The sequence below is a fragment of the Astyanax mexicanus genome, chromosome 10, assembly GCF_023375975.1.
Source record: "Astyanax mexicanus isolate ESR-SI-001 chromosome 10, AstMex3_surface, whole genome shotgun sequence".
NCBI lineage: Eukaryota > Metazoa > Chordata > Actinopteri > Characiformes > Acestrorhamphidae > Astyanax > Astyanax mexicanus.
In genome coordinates, this window is record NC_064417.1 from 52,634,257 (window position 1) to 52,658,082 (window position 23,826).

Genomic DNA, 23,826 nt, shown 5'->3' on the forward strand with positions numbered 1-23,826 from the left:
AGTTGGAATTGTAGACCATTTACTAATTCGTAAAGAAAAAAAACAAGAAATGAAGTGTTTTAGGTGTTAATTTGTCTATTTTTTTCCTGCAATCACATCTCAAGGTGTGCAACAGAATAAGGTTATCAACTTTTCGCTTTTTTGTTTTAGAATTAAACAAACATTTTCTTCTTTAATACACTATTCTTCCACAGCTATGGCTTTGTAATGAGTGCAGTCTGTGGTTTGCATTGTTTCGTAAAAACAGCCAAAAAGACAAGAAAAAACATCTCTATATGATGGAAGACTCTGGCTTCTTGGCTTCTTAAGTGTTGCAATTTGCTGCAAACAAAGAAAGTCAAATTCTGGTAGGGTGGCAGAATTTGGCACAACACCTGGAAAGGCAACTACAAACCAATCATTGTTGAGTATAGAGTGACTCCACCCATGTAAGTGATGATCTAGTCGCTAAACTGCAGTGTAAAATACGCACAAATAAATGAAAATATAAAATATAAAGACCCTTAAAGTGTAATTAACCCCCCTGATTTTTCAGCTCAAATTTGAAAAAGGCTAAAAAATGAGTGGGTTAATTCTGGAGGGGCACTGAGTGATGTATGGGTTTAGAGGCGTGGCAGGAGGGAGAGCTCATATTATTATTACTAGTGATGTATTAATGTTCAAATTCTGATGAGCTAATGATTTGCTAAAACTACTAAATATGAATATACAAACTGATAACTAATTGTCATGTTTAAACATTTATTGTAATTCAAATTCTGGTGAGCTAATGCTTTATTTACATTTGTGAATCATTCATTAAAAATATATTAAAGAAAGTTATTATAAGGTGTTACCGGAAATTTTAAGTGGCTCTTTAAGTAAAAGAAAAAAAATCAGTCGCACTGAATGAATAAATAATTAAATGAATGAATGAAAACCAACAAAAAAAAAACAAGTGAATCCAGTGGTCCAGTCTTTTCTTTGTAGGCGGGGTATCGGCGATGCTTGTTTATGCACATTAGTTGCTGAAGAGAATCAGACAAGTACAGAGAAGGCCAAGACATTCTTATTAATGAGTAATTGGCTCCAGAATTAGTTTTATATTGAACACAACACCTCCCTGATCAATAGCAGTGGTCGGTGTGATTAAAATCACTTATCTGGGATAAGCCTCCGCGGCGAATGCTAACGCTAACGCTAATGCACTTCTTTCGGTGGTGCTGATCCGGGTCGATAAAGAGGGGAGTCTTACATCACCGGCTTCCATATTGATATCATGAGGAAGGGTGGAGAGAACATGCAGCATATCTTATTATCATTTACTGATATCATCACCGCCTCCGCCTGATGGAGCTGAATTCCATCCACTGTGTTTCAGAGGCTGCTTCGCCTGTTTTACGATGTAATGTATTCTGCAATTGGAGCAGAAAAGAGACACATTCACCTTGAGCACAGAGTTACGGTTCAATTCGTACCCGAACACGCAGACGAGCCGAGAAAAAAGAAAAAAAAAGAGATCAGCATTACAAAAAGCGATACCTGGACGATTTCTGAATAATCAAGGCGTGCATGTGAACGATGTGTTAATCTGCAAAATGTTGTTAGGCTGGAAAAAATAAGAATAAATAAAAAAACGTGTAGGTTTTGATGGTGTCATTGGACAACGTTCCCAAAAATTTGTTTATTTCTATCTTGCACCCCATCAACAACCTATTTTCGCTTATTTCCACCAGCTTTGTTCAACCCTTAGTTAAAATTTTTTCAGCTTAACAACTCAGTAATCTCTTCACACATAAACATAATCCATATATTATATCCATAAGAAAGGGCGGAGCTTACTCTTTCTAAAGGATATAATATATGGATTATGTTTATGTGTAATCTACAAGAAACCCATTGAGAGAAAAACACCTAAAAAAGTGAAAAATCTCCTTCCCCAACCAATATTATTTACCTTTAGTGCTTCAAACATATTTATATGATGTTTCTAAAACGTAATAATATCAGTAAATAATAATTTCAGACCTCAAATAATGCAAAGAAAACAAAAAGTTCATATTCATAATGTTTTAAGTGTTCAGAAATCAATATTTGGTGGAATAATCCTGGTTTTTAATCACAGTTTTCTTCATGCATCTTGGCATCATGTTCTCCTCCACCAGTCTTACACACTGCTTTTAGTAGTGCCACCGCTCTGCCTGCCCCAAGGCCACGAGCCACCTAAAAAGAAATAAAAAAAAAATAATAAAAAAAGGTTTTGATGGTGTCATTGGAAACGTTCCCAAAAATATATTTATTTCTATCTTGCACTCCTTCAACAACCTATTTTCGCTTATTTCTACCTGCTTTGTTTAACCCTTAGATCCCTATAGATGGATTTTTAAGTCCAAAATCGCACCTTTTTTATCTTAATTACTCAGGAAACCCTTCACACATAAACATAATCCATATATTATATCCATTAGAAAGGGCAGAGCTTACTCTTTCTAAAAATAGTGATGAAAAACATCGCAGTGCGGTAAAGCTAAATCTACAAAAAACACATTGAGAAAAAACACCTAAAAAAGTGAAAAATCTCCTTCCCCAACCAATATTATTTACCTTTAGTGCTTCAAACATATTTATATGAAAAACAAACAAAAAAAGATGCAGCTTTCAGACCTCAAATAATGCAAAGAAAACAAAAAGTTCATATTATTAATGTTTTTAGAGTCAGAAATCAATATTTGGTGGAATGATTCTGGTTTTTAATCACAGTTTTCTTCATGCATCTTGGCATCATGTTCTCCTGCACCAGTCTTACACACTGCTTTTAGTAGTGCCGCCGCTCTGCCTGCCCCAAGACCGCGAGCTGCCTAAAAATAAATAAAAAAACGTGTAGGTTTTGATGATGTCATTGGACAACGTTCCCAAAAATATATTTATTTCTATCTTACACCCCTTCAACAACCTATTTTCGCTTATTTCGCTTATTTCCACCTGCTTTGTTTAACCCTTAGAACCCTATAGACGGATTTAACGTCCAAAATCGCACCTTGTGCTTTTTTCAGCTTAATTACTCAGGAATCCCTTCACACATAAACATAATCCATACATTATATCCATTAGAAAGGGTGGAGCTTAAACTTTAAACTCTTTCTAAAAATAGTGATCACATCCCAGTGCTGTAAAGCTGAATCTACAAGAAACCCATTAAGAGAAAAACACCTAAAAAAGTGAAAAATCTCCTTCCACAACCAATATTATTTACCTTTAGTGCTTCAAACATATTTATATGTGTCAGGTCTTAGCCCTGTCTCGTGTCTCTGTGTGTCTTCCCCACGTGACCTGTGCTCCCCTGTGTCTCCCGTCTTAGTAGATTTCCACCTGTGTCTCATTTGTAGCTCCGCCCCTTCCCCAGGTGTTTCCAATCCTAGAGTGTTTCTTGTTTCCTTAAATAGACTTCCTCTGTTACTTGTCCTCTGTCGGTCTTTGCACTGTCCCCCGTTGTCTGTCTCTCTGCGTTTCTCTGTCTCTCTCTGTGTTTCTTAGCCTCTCAGTGTTTCTTTGGTCATTGCCCTAGGTCCTTGTTTAGTGTTTATCTCTGTTTGTTTCTAGTTTCCATAGTTTACTCCATTTCCCTGTTTAGTGTATTCATCCTCTGTCTAGTTTAGTTTCTTGTTTTATTTTCTTGTATATATATATATCCCTAGTTTATTCCCTTGCCCTGTTTAAGTTCATCCTGTCTAGTTTTATAGCCTCCTTGTTTATTTATCATTAGTCTCTCTCTCTCGTTTATTCCTAGTTTATTTTTCCAGCGTTTGTTTCTTGTTTATCACTAGTACCTCTTGTTTGTTTAGGTTTATGTTCTCTAGTTTCACTCGTTTGTTTTGGTTTTTGATTATTCATTTATCTTTGTTACGTGTTTACTTGTTTCATTGTTTATTTGTTATTTATTTATTAAATCATTCATCTTTCCCTTACCTGCACCTGTGTCCGCCTCCTCGTCTCCCTGCCTGGGTCATTTTCGTGACAATATGATTTTTCAAACCAAATAAAATCAGTAAATAAAGACTCAAAAATGTCCACAGAAAAAGAGAGAAACTACCTGCTTTACTCAAACTAAAGCTAGGTATGGTGTGCGCACTACTTTATATAGTTTTTATTTATAAAATAGTTATTTTGCACTAAACAAATTTTTTATTTATTTAGACTAAAAAGTTTATATTTTTGTATATATTTATGTTTTCTTTGTGTGTCCTTATGATTAAAATACTGAAAGGTATAGGCTGCTCTGAGTGTCAGGTTTTTAGTATCTACATGTATCCTAGAGGTGTGATTATTGATTATCAAAAGAAATAACTCCGCCTGATGCTGTTTCTCCATGTATTTTATCAAAGTAATAATTAATAAGCCATGTAATGAACTCAAATCATCAATATTCTTATGCTTTCAACTCTTAATCACTCTAGTCTAACCATTTTTGAAAAGATATCTTATAGGTGTGAATATATTTAAAGTCTAAACATTTAATACATTGCTTTTTCCTCTGTCTGTTTGGACCATTCTACTGATTTTTTGTGAAGGGTGTAGTAATGAGGCTACTAGTCTAATCATAGGACAATCTAACCAATCAGATTTAGGATTTTCACTATGGAGGCGGGGCCATGGCTGTCAGCGTTCTTATGAAGGGACTACGCGTTGGTTAGTCGTAAAACGGCGCTCATGCTGGATTAGTTCAATAGTTAGCTAACTATCATGGATTTGAGACATATTGTATCATATACAATAAAAACGCATATTAATATAAGATTAATTCACAATAAAAGTAAAAATTATTAGTATAAGTATTCATTGTTGTGGTACTTTTGTTACTTCTAGCTGTATTTGTGGGCTGTTGATGTGTATTAAGTTCATATAACTAAGTCAAGACAGAGCATATGTAGTTTTTGTAATATTTATATATGTGTAGGTCAGTGGGGGTGGGGTGTAGCAGAAGTGGCACCCACTATATTGATTGCACGCCAATGGCAATGATACCTCTGAACCAACAGCTTTGAGTAAAATGAACATTGTTGTTTTATTCAGACAACATTTCTCACAAATTCCAAATAAAATTATTGTCATTTAGAGCATTTATTTACAGAAAATGAGAAATGGCTGAAATAACAAAAAAAAGTTTTAAGGGTTCAGAAATCAATATTTGGTGGAATAATCCTGGTTTTAATCACAGTTTTCTTCATGCATCTTGGCATCATGTTCTCCTCCACCAGTCTTACACACTGCTTTTAGTAGTGCTGCCGCTCTGCCTGCCACAGAGCCGCCGCTCTGCCTGAATTACTTTTTTCCAAATTGAAAACCTCTGGAATATAATCAAGTAGTGGCATAAAGTTATCCAAAAGCAGTGTGTAAGACTCATAAGCAAATAAACATAATAATTTGATAAGAGTGTTATACTATACAGAACCCCCAGTGAGTAAGCCAAAAGGCGACAGTGGCAAGGAAAAACTCCCTCCTAGAGGAAGAAACCTTGAGAGGAACCAGACTCACGGGGGGGACCCATCCTCCTCTGGTCAAAAACTCATAAATTACTGATAAATCAAAAAAAAAAAAAATTGGGTATGATCATCCAGAGCTGCTCTAGACGTCTCCAACGGATGAATCATAGTCCTTGTCTTCTTTGGGATCTGCTGGAAACATGAAATGACAAAGATTAAACTATGGAAATAAAATTAAATTAAATAAAGTTTGATCACCAAGAGTGTGGGGGTTTTACGTACGTTTAAGCTGGCTGTGCTGCACGTCTACAGAGATATAACTGAAATCTTCTTCTTCTTCTGGAGGATCTGTTGGAGGAACAAAATGATGAGAAAGATCACCCAACTGAAACGTTTCTGACAAATATCTCAGCCAACATGATGATGAGGGGCTCATATTTAGGAAAGCAAGGTTAGCATTAGCTATCTACAATCTACAATACTGATGAGTAGCCTTTCCATCAGCAGGACTTAAAGCTCTGTCTCTGCAAGGTTAGCATTAGCTACCTACAATCTGCAACACTCTTGACTCACTTACCTTAAATTTTGGGAACCGCGGCTTCTTCGTTTTCTCGCTAACGACGGGCTCCTTCTTCCCCAGCCCAGACTGATCGGAGACTTCTGAAGACGTCTTTGTTGTAGAGGAGGAGTTGTTTGCTGTAGATTTTACTTTAAAGAACTTCCTCATCCGCTCTCGAAGATTTCGTGAAGCTCTGAGGATCGGTGAGGCAACTCTTTTCACCACAGCAGAAACTGGGATAAAGCAGCCATGCTCCTCCTCTTCCTCCTTCTCTTCCTCCTCCTCTACTACAACATCTACATCCTCTGAATTGGCCATAACCTCTTCTCCGTCGCTTGAAGAGGAAGAAGAACAGGCGACATGCTCTGTTTGTTTGAGGTCACTGATCTCTAGGGAACTAGAATCGCTGGTACTTCCTGTTCCTCCATCCTGATCATCCTGATCATATCTGGAGACACTCTGCTCTTACTGGTGCAATGTGCAATTAATGAAGATTGAACACCAGGCTGCTCCCATTTAGCCATGAAACCTCCCACATTAAAATTACATGTGTTTAGTTTTATTGTCCAACCCTTAGCCTTAGTAACTTAGTTACTTTTAAAATCAAGTAATCCATAAAGTAACTAAGTTAATTTTTAAAGTGGTAATCACTAAACAAAGTAAATGTGCTATCACTACATACTGGTTAGAGATACTTAGATACTTAACACACCAGATACATAAAGCACTTAATAAATACATTCATAAAGAGTGAACGTACCTGATCGAATCATCCACACAATGAATGATGATCTGAGCAGAAGATGCTTCAGATCTTTCAGTCTGACTCGTTTCACTGGTGATAAAAATAAAAGTAGAAATTAGTTAAGAAACAAACAAACACCTGAAAAAAAAAAGCTTCTCCTCCTTATGGGCTTGGAGCTTGGAGATTTCCAGATTTCAGCTAAGGCTTGGTGCAGCAGCATTAGTATTAGTGGCTAATGCTAATATTACTACTCCAGTCTCTGTGCTGGAGAACTAAACTAAAACTGAAACTCCTGTATAACGCTGTACTTCAGTGTACCTGACTGGTAGAATTAATACATAAAATGCACTGGATTATAAGGAGCACTGATGATTTTTGGGAAAATTAAGGAATTTTAAGTGCTTACCATTCCTGATCTTTCTCGATCTTCATCCAAGGGTGGTTAGCCACTTCCGTAACCGAAGGCCGAGTGGACGGGTCGACATGCAGTATGAACTCTATGAATTTCCTGCAGTCCTCGTCCACCGGGATCCCGTACGGAAACGTTACAGGTTTCTTCTGGGCTTCTACGAGACCCCTCAAGGATACTCCTCTGAAGGGCAGGGTTCCGACGATCATGGTGTATAAGATGACACCCAGACTCCAAACGTCGCTCTTTTTAGCATCACGTGGGGTCTCTGTGATCACCTCCGGCGCGGCGTAATCAGCCGTGCAGTAAAAGCATCCGGCATAAAATCGGCCTAATCCGAATTCGGCCAGTTTGATCTGGTTGTCGGCCGTCACCAGGACATTCCTGCACTTCAGATCGCGATGCACGATGTCCTGCTGGTGCAGATACTCCACAGCGCTGAGGAGCTGGGAGAACCAGGCTTTAGCTTGGCCAATAGGAATGCGTGTGAGATCGAAGATCTTCTCCTGCAGGTTCATTTTGGCGCATTCCATCACCACGAACACCCGACCGTCGGACAGCTCGTCAAAAATCTCCAGCACCTGGGCGATGTGTGGGTGCTCCACTGTTTTAAGAATTTGGATTTCGCGCGGCAGAAGCTTATCGACGACACAATGCGGCGAAGGCCTGCGCTTCACTATTTTGATGGCTGCCTCCTTCTGGTGCCTTTTGGAGTAGGCGAGTTTAACCACGCCGTAAGTCCCCTCACCGAGAAAATCCATCACCTCGTATCCCAAACACTTCAACACGTCCGCGTCCGAGCTCTGCATTTTTACACTGTAGGTGAAAGAAAAAAGAGAAGATAAGGGTCAGAAGGTTATGAAAACACATAATATCCATTCAATTTAGTAAAAAAGTAAAAAATTATATATATATATATACACACCGAATTCTTTGCACTCACTATATAAGACGAGATGGATTATAAGGCACATTATGCGACAATAGCAAGGAACGGGTGTGTCGCCATGTTTTTCTTCTAATTTACCTGTAAACCTAAGCTAAGTAAACAAAACTGTAATAAATAAAAAAACATGAGCGTTGGATGTTAATCTACACAGATTTCTCTCCTGAACATTTGGGTTTATTTGGGTGAATTAAGAAAACCCTTCAGTTTATTTACAGTAATCTTAAATTTCCAAAATTTCCACTAAGGCTGGGTGACAGGGCGATATTATTACTAATTTCAAGAACTTCAACCTCCAATGAAGTCAACGCAAAAAACATCAAAAGCAAATCAAAATAATGATGGAACTGGCACTCATCAGGACCACCTCTGTAGTACAGGATAAGTTCATCAGAGTTACCAGCCTCAGAAACCAAGTTAACGAGTCAACAGCTCCCTAGATACAAGCACCTAAATACTGTCTTTATAGAGTATTTTGGTTAGAGTATTTATTTATTTATTTTTTTTACTTTTGACTGGTATTGTACACGATGTTATAAAATGTAATGTCATGTTTAAAACCTTCTTTAAAACATTTAAAACATTTTATCTCAAGCAGTTGGTTATGTGTTGCTTTTATATACAGTAAAAAACACTAAATAGTTCTTACCTCGTCTTGAACGCAGTGGAGAAAACAAATGCAGGACTATAGAACGACTGTAGAACCTGGTTCTAGATAAGAAAGTTCTAGATAAGTGTAAACCGACGTTAACGCTACAGAGAATGTAGTAAAGCTGTGTATCGTACGCTGTCCAGTCCTAAACTGAGCCAGTCAGCAGAACTCAAACCCTTTAGACAGGGTTCTATGACATCATCAGTATGACATCACTATGGAGCAGCAGGCTCTGGGGTTCCGTCAGTTCTGGCACTGAGTGTGGGCTATAGAACTAACTGTACTTGTACTGTATGAACCACAAAACATTTAGCACCTTTAGTTACTTAACCAACACATGAACCAATCACAGGAGGAGGCTTAACTCACTATATATGTCATTATTGATTATCACATTATTGGTAGAAAAATCACATTATTGATATAAATGATTGTAGTTATAATACTCTGTCAATTGCTATTAACATAAATTTAACATGCATTAGATTTCAGACATGTTCAATTAAAACAATTAATACATCTACTTAGATAATATTCAGATATATCTGATTATATCTGATTATATAGTCAAAAAAGTCAAAATATACAATATTTTATCAATAGGAAAGTAATAAACATAATTATTTAATTATTTTGGACTGAGATTCAACTAAAGGAAGGGGGGAAAACACAAAACAAATATATTATTGTAGGTTTAAAATGTAATTAGATATATAATCAAATATTATGATCAGATATTATTAAACATTTTAGATTTTATTTTTAAAACAGGATTCTTCTTTTTACCTACAATAATATATATTTGTTTTGTGTTTTTTGCCCTCTCCTTATATTGAATCTCAGTCCAACATAATTATGTTTATTACTTTCCTATTGATGTAATACTGCATATTTTGACTTTATTGACTATATATTTCCCTCTGGGATCAATAAAGTATCTATCTATCCATTTATTGCAAGTTACTGCTCTATTTATACAGTAAAAGTGAAATGTTTGGACACACATTTTTTCTTTTTAAATGTGTTTCTTTCTGTTTATGATACTTTAAAATATAAATTTATTATTGAAGACACTATTAAAGGTATACAGCAACACATAACTTTTTATATAGACAAAACGTGTAAAAAAAAAGAAGCAAAAAACAGAATGTTTCATACTTTAGATTCTTCTACGTAGCCATATATGTCCCTTAATTTTTTGTACTATGTTTAATATAATTATATAATAAAAATATAGAAAATAAATTAAATAATGGAATAATAATGGAATAAATAATTGAATAAATAAATAAAGAAATGTTACATCAATATGATTTAGATTTTTACAGCTAAATATCACTTAATATATAAACCAAATAAACTAAAAGAAAAAATAACTAGCATTGTGCACTGCATTACCTGCATGTATACTGCATTTAAAACATAATAAACATTAACAAAATGTGTTTTTCGTCCCTATATTGAATTTTTATCTTTGATTTATTTTAATTATCTTACTGTTATATGTTACTTTTCTATTGATATACAACTATATATTGACTATATAAGGACTAAATATAATTTTCCCTCTGGGATCAATAAAGTATCCATCCATCTATCATTGCAAATTACTGCTAAACTTATACAGTAAAAGTCAAAAGTTTGGACACACCTTTTTCTCGTTCAGAGTGTATTTCTGTTTATGATATTTTACATTATAAATTAAATATTGAAGACTATAGCTATACAGTGACACCACTTTTTATGTAAACAAAACATGTTTTAAAATAAAAAAGCAAAAAACAAAACATGTATATACTTTAGATTCTTCTAAGTAGCCATATATGTACATTACCTGTTGCTATATGTTTAATATTAAACTAAAATGTATAAAATTAACTAAATAAAAAAATAAATTAGGAAAAATGTTACAGCATCAATATTATTTATATTCTTACAGCTAGAAATCTCTCTTTTTATCATATAAACCAAAATAAAACATAACTAGCATTGCTCTGTGCACTGCATTTATACGGCATTTAAAACACAATAAACAATAACAGAATGTGGCTGTGGTTGCTATGGCAACCACAGTGTAAACTCAGCTAAAGGAACAGCAGGGCTAATGTTAGCTTAGCATACCTGAGGTTTAGAGAAGCCGAACTTGTTAACCTACACTGGTGTGTAATATCTGTATTTAGTGATAATGTGAGTGAAATAGGAATATTTAACACTTTACAGAGAAAGTTTCAGTTTTATTGAAACACACACACACACACACACACACACACACACACACACATACACAAATATATATATATATATATATATATGCCGGATCAGAAGCAGCATCTTGGTTCTGAAAGCTGATTGGATCTGGTGGGTCTGCTGTGTGTGTCGGGACCAGTGTTGGGCACGTTACTTTGAAAAAGTAATTAGTTATAGTTACTAGTTACTCCACCAAAAAAGTAACCCCCCCCCCCCCCCCCCAGGCACCCAACTTCTCAGAGCGTGTTTCATAAGGTTTTAAAGTTTTTACGGCCCACCTGTTTACAACTTGAAAGCGTCAAGGCCCCCATAATAATAATAATAATAATAATAATAATAATAATAATAAAATATCTAAAACAACAGAGTATAGTAAACACTTGCTACCATAACTTTACCCTGAAATGGTGAATATAGTGAATATAAACTTTCCAAATATAGTACATGAACTTCTAAATGGAAACATGCTCTAATATTGTGCTTCTGTTGTATTTACACACATAAGAGTAGCACGTTTTGACAGGGTAGCACAACTCGACAGAACACCTGATCACTCAGCTCGCCGTGTGTGTGGGCGTATCCGTGACGTTTTATTTATTCAAATGAAGCAACAGGTGTAGTCAATCGTAAGTTTAAGATTTTTTATCAACCTCACTGTGATCTATAGTTCTATAAATCCGTTTTCAGCTTCTCCTCTGTGGTTGAAAGGCAGCTGTTCTGTGTGTGTGAGGCTCGTATGTGCCTCTCTCACACACAGCTGAACTTTTTGTCGGAGGGCGGGGCTGTGCTCATGCAGCGGCTGAATGAATATTTGAATGAATAAAATGAATATTTTTTATTTTTTATTTGTTTATGTAGATGTGTATATGTGTGTTTGTGTCTGTACAGTAGCAGTCAAACGTTCTCTACATTCTCATTTAAAGTTTTATCGTTAAGATTAAGCTTAAATCAGGACATGAAAACAATTAAGGGACACTTAATGAAGCAAATTATGTAGTAAACAGTTAATGTTAGTCCTCTACATTAACCCTTAGAGCCCTACAGACGAATTTTCCATCCAAAATCTCACCTTGTGTTTTCAGCTTAATTACTCAGGAATCCCTTCACACATAAACATAATCCTAGAGATGTGATTATTGATTATCAAGATAAATAAAATAACTCCGCCTGATGCTGTTTCTCCATGTATTTTATCAAAGTAATAATTAATAAGCCACGTAATGAACTCAAATCATCAATATTCTTATGCTTTCAACTCATAATCACTCTAGTCTAACCATTTTTGAAAATATATCTTATAGGTGTAAATATATTTAAAATCTATACATTCAAGAATAAGTAAAAACAAAAAAAACAGGCGTTTGGTAAAATTTTGAGCAAAACATGATCAGTTCCAGAAAAATATAACAATTCTGCTTCCTTTTACATTTTAAATTATTATATTTTTGAGCAGCCGTATGTCTTCTGGAGTAAAAGAGATCAGGGCATGTGTCTGTCTGATATAATTACTGTGTTATAAGACCTGAAAGAGGAACTGAAAACAAAAATAGAGAATAAAAACACACTAAAACAGCCTAGAGTTCAAAGTAAAGGGTTAAAGCATTATGTAACCCAAGGCAAGGCAAGTTTATTTATATAGCACCTTTCATACAGAACGATCATTCAAAGTGCTTTACAAATTAGAAAATACACAGATAAGTAAAAAAAAAACATGTAAAAGAATAACAGTAAAAATGGAAATAAAAACTAAAATAAGAATCATGATTAAAACAAAGAGAAGTAAAATTAAAAACATGTAAAAGAACAACAAGGAATTGGAAATAAAAAAATAAAATAAGAATAAAGCATGAATAAAACAATATAAAAGTGCCGTTACAGAATAAAAGTGGGCGGAGCTGCAGTGTTTTAAACTGAGCTGAAGCTTAAACTGAGCTGAACCCAGGCTAAGTAATAAATCAATAAGTCAGTAGATATTTATATTATTTATATTTATATAAATTATATAAAATTGTCATGAACAAGACAATTAATTAAACTAACTAAAATAATTAATTCATATAATTGGGAAAGAAATCAGAATTAAAACGTATTAATTTTAAATAACGACAGAAAAGCATTTATTTTATTTTATTAAAACAACGTTTTCTTTTGTTCTTTGTTTCTGATTGGCTCATAAGTTTCTACAAAGTTAGCTAGCCAATGAAAATGCACAATGCCGGTACGTGCAGTGAGTCATGAAGCTGTTCGTGGTATTTTTCACCACAGTGGGCGGCAGTAGTGTTAGAGGTAGCGCACAGCTCAGCTTAGTGTGAAATAAAACAGATTAAAAGTTAATATAAAGTTGTAAAAACGCTGTAAAACTGTCTTAATAATTAGAAATACTTACTGTGAGCTGAAAGTGGAGTCTCTGCGCCGTCTACACCGTGAAAAAAAGCTGTAATATCCCCGCATTGGTAAGCAATGTATATAATCAGTGCTAAGATAACTAGCTAAAATGCTAATCGCTATGGGAAATTCCCATTAATTGTGCTAAGCTAACTAGCTAAAATGCTAATCGCAATGGGAAAATCCCGTTAATTGTGCTAAGCTAACTAGCTAAAATGCTAATCGCTATGGGAAAATCCCATTAATTGTGCTAAGCTAAAATGCTAACCGCTACGGAAAGTTTAATTGATTTATACTGACTGTTAACTTTGTTTTAGCGATCTCAAATGCTTATATTTAGGGAAAATATGAACTATCCCCCTGTTAGGAGGTTAGCTAAACATTTAATTTGTGAGTTATTATGTTATTGTTTGTCATATTTTTACTGTTTCGTCGAGTATTTCTGTCGCTAAATGTAAAACATTTTGTAGTGTAGCCACTAGCTGCAGCCTTATATTAGTAGATTTGTGTGTTTAATTGAGTTATTTTACGTAAATGTTAAGCTCTTTATGGGAAATTATGCTGTAAGTAATTATTAAAGTTGCTCAGGAATTGAGTAAATAAGTTAGTGAATTATTTGTTAAATGAAGTAAAAGGTAAATTTTCTATTTCTGACCCTATGTGTAACATAGGTCAGGTTTTTTGAGAGAGGTTTAGTTTGAATACTGAATTCCTGTGAGTTGGATGGCGAGCCGTGCTCGACTTTTCGAACCAGGAACCTGTATGGCATGCCGTGAACTGAACAGGGGTGCGTTTCCCGAAAGCTTCGTAATGCTAAGAACTTCGTTAACTCGTACTTAAGATTGATCGTTAATTAAAGAGTGTTTCCCAAACCCGTGCGTAACTAAAGTACTGCGTAAACTCGCTCGCAGATTAACGAGTGCCCTCACCCAGTCGTTATTCTTAGAGAGCTTCTTTAGGGGATCTCTACTTGCAGTTCAGCACCTTAAACACCAGGGACCGCCAATTTTAAGGGAGAAAAATGTTCATTTCCGTGGTTGAAGCAATTATATTATATTACTATTAATTATATTATATTATATTATATTATATTACATTACATTACATTATATTATATTATAATATTCCCCGTGTCTGCGGGTGCTCCGGTTTCCTCCCACAGTCCAAAGACCTAATTGGATGTCGGATAAAAATTAAAAACTGACCCTTAGGTGTGAGTGTGTGAGTGGATGTGTCTGTGTGTCTGTCTGTGTCTGTCTGCCCCCTGCGATGGATTGGCGGACTGTCCAGGGTGTATAGCCGGCTGGTATAGACTCCAGCCCCCCCGCGACCCTAAACGGATAAAGCGGTTGACGATGAGTGAGTAAGTGAGTGAATGAGTTATATTATATTATATTATATTATATTATATTATATTGCCATATAATGCCAATTTGTCTGTGGCTTGTAGTCTAACTGGGCAAACCCATTATTAAAATCCAGATTCCTGCAGATGATGCTCACGGTCTAAGCAAAGCTGCAAAGTCTCCATGTCCGTGGATTCTGTAATCAGGCTGTTACTGTGGAATACACGCAAATATACACAATTCCCACCAGACCGGGAATTACAGCACAACATTATATATTTCCATGCTATTGGGAAAATTCCTGGTACTGTAGGTCCGGTGCAGGGGACGCCTGCGGTGTCTTTAATCACACCTACGCGTATTGTAAAGGGTATCGGTGAATGTGCAGGTAATATTTAATATTATTCCTTAATCAGGTGCTTCTAACCAACATTGTGGCCGTTCATCTGGGCAAACTCTGGGGTGTGTCAACTCGCAAATATATAAATACCAGTCAAAAGTTGGACACGTCTCATTCAATGTTTTTTTTTTTTTTTTACATTGTGGATTATTATTAAAACCATGAAAACTATTAATTGACGCATATGGAATTATCTAGTAAACAAAAAGGTGCATGGCCTTAACAATCCCCTGACCTAAACCCAACTGAGATGGTGATTTGGATGAGCATACTCATGTTGGTATAATATATATAACTTACGTATATGTATTATTATATTATTTTTATATTTTTTATATATTATATTTTTTATATTATTATTAATAATTATAATAATAAATTAATATTACTCGCCAAATTACTATTAATAATATTAGTATAATATATATTAATATAATATATATATATATATATATATATATATATATATATATATATATATATATATATATTAACAATAATAGTTTTAAAAAAGTGAAAAAAGTTTAATTTTTTTTAATAGATTAGATTTTCGAGTATTTATTTAGTCATATGTATCTTTAGGAGTATTTTATTAATGCCAAAGTACATCCTTTTGTAATTTAAATTTCAGAATATGTATAATATTGATGATTACAACACATTTCTGCGTTTTTAGGGTGTAATAGTGAATAAATACTGCATATTGGCAATGTTGAATCGATATTTGTGGATCGATTGAGTGCGCTGTTTTTGGGGAGGAGTCAACAAAGACGTTCTTTAACCTCGTTCGTTAATTTTCGCGTTGCGAAGCTCTTTGGGAAACACTCGCAGAACTGGCTCGTTCTTTACTCACGTCATTCGTTAGTTCGTTCGTTATTCGCTAAGATTGATCGTTTTCGGGAAACCCACCCCAGAACTGAACTGAATCCTGATTCCACGTCCACCCGGACACTCACACAATTCACCTTGGAGTGCGCTAGGATGACTGTGCATTTCCCCAATCGCAGGATCCTACATCCGTTCCTTTTGTGGACATGGACTGATATTTGAAACACATAAACAACTGAACTGAGAGAAACACATTCAACTGAACTGAGAACACTTAAAGAACATTCTAGTCCCAGAATTCTTCCATTTCAATCTCTGAAAGTGACTGGTACAATAGACCACTGAAGTCGTGCGTTATTCTGTAGTACTCGTGCGGCTTCCGTGTCTAAGCGTTTTTTTCCTATGAGAAAAATGAATGGGCTTTTCAAAAACACATCTCTGTCACGTTCTGTGGTAAATAAATCTGTTCAGACCCCGGTACGTTTTATTCTGTGTACATTTTACTCCTGATCATCACTGGATCCTCTGAATTTCGAGATCGTTTAAGGGTCGTAATGAGAAAAATGCTAACGTTAAGCTAATGCTACAGCGGAGTGAACTGACCTCCCGGCGCCGCTGCAGAGATTAGCGGGGGACTCTTTTCGGCATAACACCAGAGAACTCCGGTCGTAAGTTAGGAGCTTTTTACACACAAGCTGATCAAACTAATGAACTAACTGCGCTTACTGAGGAGAGTTGAGAGTGTAACAGCGTTAAATCACTATTTATACTATTTATTGGAGTGATACTCCAGAACCAGCTGTAACACGTTTTAATATTTACCGTCTTTATTATGCAGTGAAATAAATGGGTGTTTCTGGTTGGTTGTCGCCTCAGTGAGGGCAGGTAGTTCACACTGATCAACATCAGACTAATCAACATTACTGAAAGAGTTTTCACCTGTTTAAATGCTTTAATGATCCTCTGTGAAGAAGCATAATAATCCAAAACGCGATCTGACCGGAGTTCACTGGTGTTGTGCAGAATCCAGCCTGAGTCATTTTCCAGCCGCGGTGCTGTGATGTCAGTTAAGCATTAGCTTAAAGTTAGCATTTTCCTAATTACTCCCCTTAAACAATCTCGAAATTCAGAGGATCCAGTGATGTTTAGGAGGTAAATGTACACAGAGTAAAACCTACAGGGTTCTGAACATATTTATTTACCACAGATTGTGACAGAGGCCAGTTTTTGAAAAGCCCATTCAAATCCCGTATTGACTTGCAAGGCTTAGACACGCAAAGGAGCCCCAAATATGGGCATAAACAACATGGCGCCTACTACAAAATGACGACACAACTTCAGTGGTCTATTGCACTATTTTGTTTTGTTTTTTACCTGGGTAAACTGTTTTATATGTTAAACTGAATTTATATTTGTATTAAATAGAATACTTCCCTTTTCAAAACATACTTTCAGTAGTCCAGTGTGGTCTTAATCTTTTGGTTGCTCTGGCTCTGTAGTCGAATCTAGTTCTATCTGATTGGCCCAATTGAAATTTTTATATATCTCTACTGTTATACGTTTATTATTATTATTACAGTTAATTATACCTACTCTACTGTACACCTAAAAAGGGTTCCAATCAGTTTTTAACCGTTTTTAAGTTGCTATAGGACGCATATCTGACTGACAGTGGTATCAACCAATCAAAACGGCTTTTTAAATAGCTTTTTCCTGTGTCTGCGTGACTCTTATTCTGATTTTTAGAAGGGTGTAGTAATGAGTCTATTAGCAAAGTCGAAGGACAATCTAACCAATCAGATTCATGACCTTTTTTTACTATGGGGCGGGGCCATGGCTGTCAGCGTTCTGATGAAGGGGCTACGTGTTGGTTAGTCGTAAAACTGCGCTCATGCTGGATTAGTTCAATAGTTAGCTAACTATCATGGAACTGCGATTTTATATTAGACAGATATTGTGTCTTATCTAAGAAAAAAAGCCTTTTTAAAGGCTGCCCTTAATTATATAATAAATTCACAATAAAAGGCCGCCTGACTGTTGAGTTTTTATGTGTACTTAATGTTTTGGCTGCTCAGGTTTGTTTTACTGTAGGCATACAGATGACTGATCTTAGTTGAACGGTTGTACTTGTAGGAAAGTTAAGTATTAATTTTTGTGGCCTTAATGCGTATTAAGTTTATACAGCTAAGTAAAGACACAGGATATGTAGTAAATTGTTGCACTATATTGATTGCACGCCACTGGCAATGATGCTTCTGAACAAACAGCTTTGAGTAAAATGAACATTGTTGTTTTATTCTATAAACTACAGACAACATTTCTCACAAATTCCAAATAAAAATATTGTCATTTAGAGCATTTATTTGCAGAAAATGAGAAATGGCTGAAATAAAAAAAAAAAAAAAGATACAGAGCTTTCAGACCTCAAATAATGCAAAGAAAACAAATTCATATTCATAAAGTTTTAAGAGTTCAGAAATAATCAATATAATCCTGGTTTTTAATCACAGTTTTCTTCATGCATCTTGGCATTATGTTCTCCTCCACCAGTCTTACACACTGCTTTTAGTAGTGCTGCCGCTCTGCCTGAATTACTTTTTTCCAAATTGAAAACCTCTGGAATATAATCAAGTAGTGGCATAAAGTTATCCAAAAGCAGTGTGTAAGACTCATAAGCAAATAAACATAAGAATTTGATAAGAGTGTTATACTATACAGAACCCCCAGTGAGTAAGCCAAAAGGCGACAGTGGCAAGGAAAAACTCCCTCCTAGAGGAAGAAACCTTGAGAGGAACCAGACTCACGGGGGGGACCCATCCTCCTCTGGTCAAAAACTCATAAATTACTGATAAATCGGAAAAAAAAAATTGGGTATGATCATCCGGAGCTGCTCTAGACGTCTCCAACGGATGAATCATAGTCCTTGTCTTCTTTGGGATCTGCTGGAAACATGAAATGACAAAGATTAAACTATGGAAATAAAATAAAATTAAATAAAGTTTGATCACCAAGAGTGTGGGGGTTTTACGTACGTTTAAGCTGGCTGTGCTGCACGTCTACAGAGATATAACTGAAATCTTCTTCTTCTTCTGGAGGATCTGTTGGAGGAACAAAATGATGAGAAAGATCACCCAACTGAAACGTTTCTGACAAATATCTCAGCCAACATGATGATGAGGGGCTCATATTTAGGAAAGCAAGGTTAGCATTAGCTATCTACAATCTACAATACTGATGAGTAGCCTTTCCATCAGCAGGACTTAAAGCTCTGTCTCTGCAAGGTTAGCATTAGCTATCTACAATCTGCAACACTCTTGACTCACTTACCTTAAATTTTGGGAACCGCGGCTTCTTCGTTTTCTCGCTAACGACGGGCTCCTTCTTCCCCAGCCCAGACTGATCGGAGACTTCTGAAGACGTCTTTGTTGTAGAGGAGGAGTTGTTTGCTGTAGATTTTACTTTAAAGAACTTCCTCATCCGCTCTCGAAGATTTCGTGAAGCTCTGAGGATCGGTGAGGCAACTCTTTTCACCACAGCAGAAACTGGGATAAAGCAGCCATGCTCCTCCTCTTCCTCCTTCTCTTCCTCCTCCTCTACTACAACATCTACATCCTCTGAATTGGCCATAACCTCTTCTCCGTCGCTTGAAGAGGAAGAAGAACAGGCGACATGCTCTGTTTGTTGGAGGTCACTGATCTCTAGGGAACTAGAATCGCTGGTACTTCCTGTTCCTCCATCCTGATCATCCTGATCATATCTGGAGACAAAAGCAACAAACAAAATGTGGAAATTAATGTATTATTAGTGAAGTGATGATACTGATACTAAACTCTACACTTTAAATTACAGTTTGTGCAGTAAATGTACAGGGGTTGGACAATGAAACTGAGGAGTGAGGTGCACATTGATTTCTGCGTGATTTGATCAGCCGTGGTTTTATGTTTTTTGGATACAATCCGGGTTAGCACCCGAACATCCCTTTCAGACAGCTTCCTCTTACAGCATCCACAGTTAATCCTGTTGGATGTGGTTGGTGCTTCTTGGTGGTATGCTGACATTACCCTGGATACCGTGGCTCTTGATGCATCACAAAGACTTGCTGTCTTGGTCACAGATGCTCCAGCAAGACGTGCACCAACAATTTGTCCTCTTTTGAACTCTGGTATGTCTCCCATAATGTTGTGTGCATTGCAATATTTAGAGCAGAACTGTGCTCTTACCCTGCTAATTGAACCTTCACACTCTGCTCTTACTGGTGCAATGTGCAATTAATGAAGATTGAACACCAGGCTGCTCCCATTTAGCCATGAAACCTCCCACATTAAAATTACATGTGTTTAGTTTTATTGTCCAACCCTTAGCCTTAGTAACTTAGTTACTTTTAAAATCAAGTAATCCATAAAGTAACTAAGTTAATTTTTAAAGTGGTAATCACTAAACAAAGTAAATGTGCTATCACTACATACTGGTTAGAGATACTTGGATACTTAACACACCAGATACATAAAGCACTTAATAAATACATTCATAAAGAGTGAACGTACCTGATCGAATCATCCACATAATGAATGATGATCTGAGCAGAAGATGCTTCAGATGTTTCAGACTCGCTCTTTTCTGGAGATCTTTCAGTCTGACTCGTTTCACTGTTGATAAAAATAAAAGTAGAAATTAGTTAAGAAACAAACAAACACCTGAAAAATCTGGGAGGTGTTCCACAAAAAAAAAAGAAGAAAAAAAAAAGCTTATCGTCCATATGGGTCAGTAAGCTTGGAGATTTCCAGATTTCAGCTAAGGGTTGGTGCAGCAGCATTAGCATTAGTAGCTAAACTAAAACTAAACTAAACAATAAAACTAAACTAAAACTGAAACTCCTGTATAACGCTGTACTTCAGTGTACCTGACTGGTAGAATTAATACATAAAATGCACTGGATTATAAGGAGCACTGATGATTTTTGGGAAAATTAAGGAATTTTAAGTGCTTACCATTCCTGATCTTTCTCGATCTTCATCCAAGGGTGGTTAGCCACTTCCGTAACCGAAGGCCGAGTGGACGGGTCGACATGCAGTATGAACTCTATGAATTTCCTGCAGTCCTCGTCCACCGGGATCCCGTACGGAAACGTTACAGGTTTCTTCTGGGCTTCTACGAGACCCCTATACGTGACAGTTCTGAAGGGCAGGGTTCCGATGATCATGTTGTATAAGATGACACCCAGACTCCAAACGTCGCTCTTTTTAGCATCATACGGAGTTTCGGTGACAACCTCCGGCGCGGCGTACTCAGCCGTGCAGTAAAACGTCCGGCATAACTGAGGGAAGCCTTTGTAAAATCGGCCTAATCCGAAATCGGCCAGTTTGATCTGGTTGTCGGCCGTCACCAGGACGTTCCTGCACTTCAGATCGCGATGCACGATGTCCTGCTGGTGCAGATACTCCACAGCGCTGAGGAGCTGGGAGAACCAGGCTTTAGCTTGGCCAATAGGAACGCGTCTGAGATCGAAGATCTTCTCCTGCAGGTTCATTTTGGCGCATTCCATCACCACGAACACCCGACCGTCGGACAGCTCGTCAAAAATCTCCAGCACCCGGGCGATGTGTGGGTGCTCCACTGTTTTAAGAATGTGGATTTCGCGCGGCAGAAGCTCACTGACAAAAAAATGCGGCGAAAGCCTGCGGTGCATTATTTTGATGGCTGCCTCCTTCTGGTGCCTTTTGGAGTAGGCGAGTCTAACCACGCCATAACTCCCTTTACCGAGGAAATCCGTCACCTCGTATCCCAAACACTTCAACACGTCCGCGTCCGAGCTCTGCATTTTTACACTGTAGGTGAAAGAAAAAAGAGAAGATGAACATTAGAAGGTTGAAAAAAGGATGAAAAAGCATAACATGAATTCAGTTTTATCTTCAAGAGTAAACTAAGTAAATTTATCTTCATAAAATAACATATACCATATATATATACACCGTATTTTTCGCACTCACTATATAAGGCGCACCTGATTATGCGACACTAGTAGGGACCAGACAGGGGTGTCGCCATGTGTTTCTTCTAATTCACCCGTAAAGCTAAGCTAAGTAAACAAAACTGTAATTTTTTAAGAAACACGAGCGTTGGATGTTAATCTGCACAGATTTCTCTCCTAAAAAAATTTGGGTTTATTTGGGTGAATAAAGAAAGCGCTTCCATTTATTCAGAGTAATCTTAGATTTCCAGATTTCTACTAAGGCTGGGTGCAGCAGCATTAGCATTAGCAGATAACTACTAGCACTAATTCTGGTAATGCAGTGTAATATTAGGTATTGGTTCTTTCAACGTAGCTTGTTTTAACACGGTAAACGCGCAGGCTACAGTCTGATATATACTCACCTCTTAACACAGTTAGTAGCTAATGCTAATGCTGCTCCAGCAGTGGTAGCTGGGGTTAGCAGCAGGTTATATACAAGGTGATTTAAGTGTGTCTTATAGTGCGGAAAATACGGTGTGTGTGTGTGTGTGTATATATATATATATATATATAAGAAAAATTATATATATATATATATATATATATATATATATATATATATATATATATATATACAGAGAACAACAGCGATATCTTACCATTATTTAGCTATTTAGCTAAATAGCTTTAGCATTTAATCTAACTAAGTTAGCTAAATAACGTTAGCAGTTAACTAAGCTAGCTAAGCTTTTTAAATAGTTGTTTAATACCTATACATTCAATTATAAAATAAAAGAATCCTTTATTAATCCCACAGACGGACATTTTGTAATGTTACAGCAGCATACAGCACCAAAAAAAAGTTATATAAGAACAAGTGTATATATAAGAAAAAAATGTATTTAAGAAGAAATGAACATCAGTTTATCTGAAAAAAAGGAAGAATTTCAAGAACTTTGAAAGTATCATCAAGTCAGTCAGTCACTACAAAGACCATCAAAAGCAAATCAAAATAATGATAAAACTGGCACTCATCAGGACCACCTCTGTAGTACAGGATAAGTTCATCAGAGTTACCAGCCTCAGAAACCAAGTTAACGAGTCAACAGCTCCCTAGATACAAGCACCTAAATACTGTCTTTATAGAGTATTTTGGTTTGTTTAACACATTTTTAAGTTAATATTTGACTACTTGATTCCTTTACTAGCAAAAAAAAAAAAGTGTCCAAACTTTTGACTGGTAATGTACATGATATCATAAAATGTAATGTCATGTTTTAAACCTTCTTTAAAACATTTTATCTCAAGCAGTTGGTTATGTGTTGCTTTTATATACAGAAATTAACAGTAAATAGTTCTTACCTCGTCTTGAACGCAGTGGAGAAAACAAATGTAGGACTATAGAACGACTGTAGAACCTGGTTCTAGATAAGAAAGTTCTAGATAAGTGTAAACCGACGTTAACGCTACAGAGAATGTAGTAAAGCTGTGTATCGTACGCTGTCCAGTCCTAAACTGAGCCAGTCAGCAGAACTCAAACCCTTTAGACAGGGTTCTATGACATCATCAGTATGACATCACTATGGAGCAGCAGGCTCTGGGGTTCCGTCAGTTCTGGCACTGAGTGTGGGCTATAGAACTAACTGTACTTGTACTGTATGAACCACAAAACATTTAGCACTTTTAGTTACTTAACCAACACATGAACCAATCACAGGAGGAGGCTTAACTCACTATATATGTCATTATTGATTATCACATTATTGGTAGAAAAATCACATTATTGATATAAATGATTGTAGTTATAATACTCTGTCAATTGCTATTAACATAAATTTAACATGCATTAGATTTCAGACATGTTCAATTAAAACAATTAATACATCTACTTAGATAATAT

General features: G+C 36.2%; 2 protein-coding genes across 4 annotated transcripts; both read right to left on the reverse strand.

The window, feature by feature from the left end:
• Positions 1–5,132: 5,132 nt before the first annotated feature.
• Positions 5,133–8,908, reverse strand: LOC111195831 (testis-specific serine/threonine-protein kinase 6). The gene is made up of 6 exons (XM_049484141.1): positions 8,768–8,908; positions 7,170–7,988; positions 6,779–6,853; positions 6,037–6,352; positions 5,742–5,807; positions 5,133–5,648 (listed from the first exon to the last, which is right to left on the reverse strand). Exons 2-5 carry the CDS (start codon positions 7,979–7,981, stop codon positions 5,766–5,768), a joined length of 1,245 nt encoding a protein of 414 aa, XP_049340098.1. The 5' UTR covers positions 7,982–7,988; positions 8,768–8,908; the 3' UTR covers positions 5,133–5,648; positions 5,742–5,765.
• Positions 5,133–23,429, reverse strand: LOC111195830 (testis-specific serine/threonine-protein kinase 6-like). Of its 3 annotated transcripts, none has more exons than XM_049484139.1 (6): positions 23,289–23,429; positions 20,965–21,801; positions 20,521–20,622; positions 19,304–19,733; positions 19,009–19,074; positions 5,133–5,651 (listed from the first exon to the last, which is right to left on the reverse strand). In XM_049484139.1, the coding sequence occupies exons 2-5, from the start codon at positions 21,792–21,794 to the stop codon at positions 19,033–19,035; spliced, it is 1,404 nt and encodes a 467-aa protein (XP_049340096.1). In that variant the 5' UTR covers positions 21,795–21,801; positions 23,289–23,429; the 3' UTR covers positions 5,133–5,651; positions 19,009–19,032. The 3 variants fall into 3 exon arrangements, with proteins under 3 accessions (XP_049340096.1, XP_049340095.1, XP_049340094.1); XM_049484138.1 differs by lacking the exon at positions 5,133–5,651 and adding an exon at positions 18,213–18,918; XM_049484137.1 differs by lacking the exon at positions 5,133–5,651 and adding an exon at positions 18,215–18,915.
• Between the last annotated feature and the right edge of the window lie 397 nt (positions 23,430–23,826).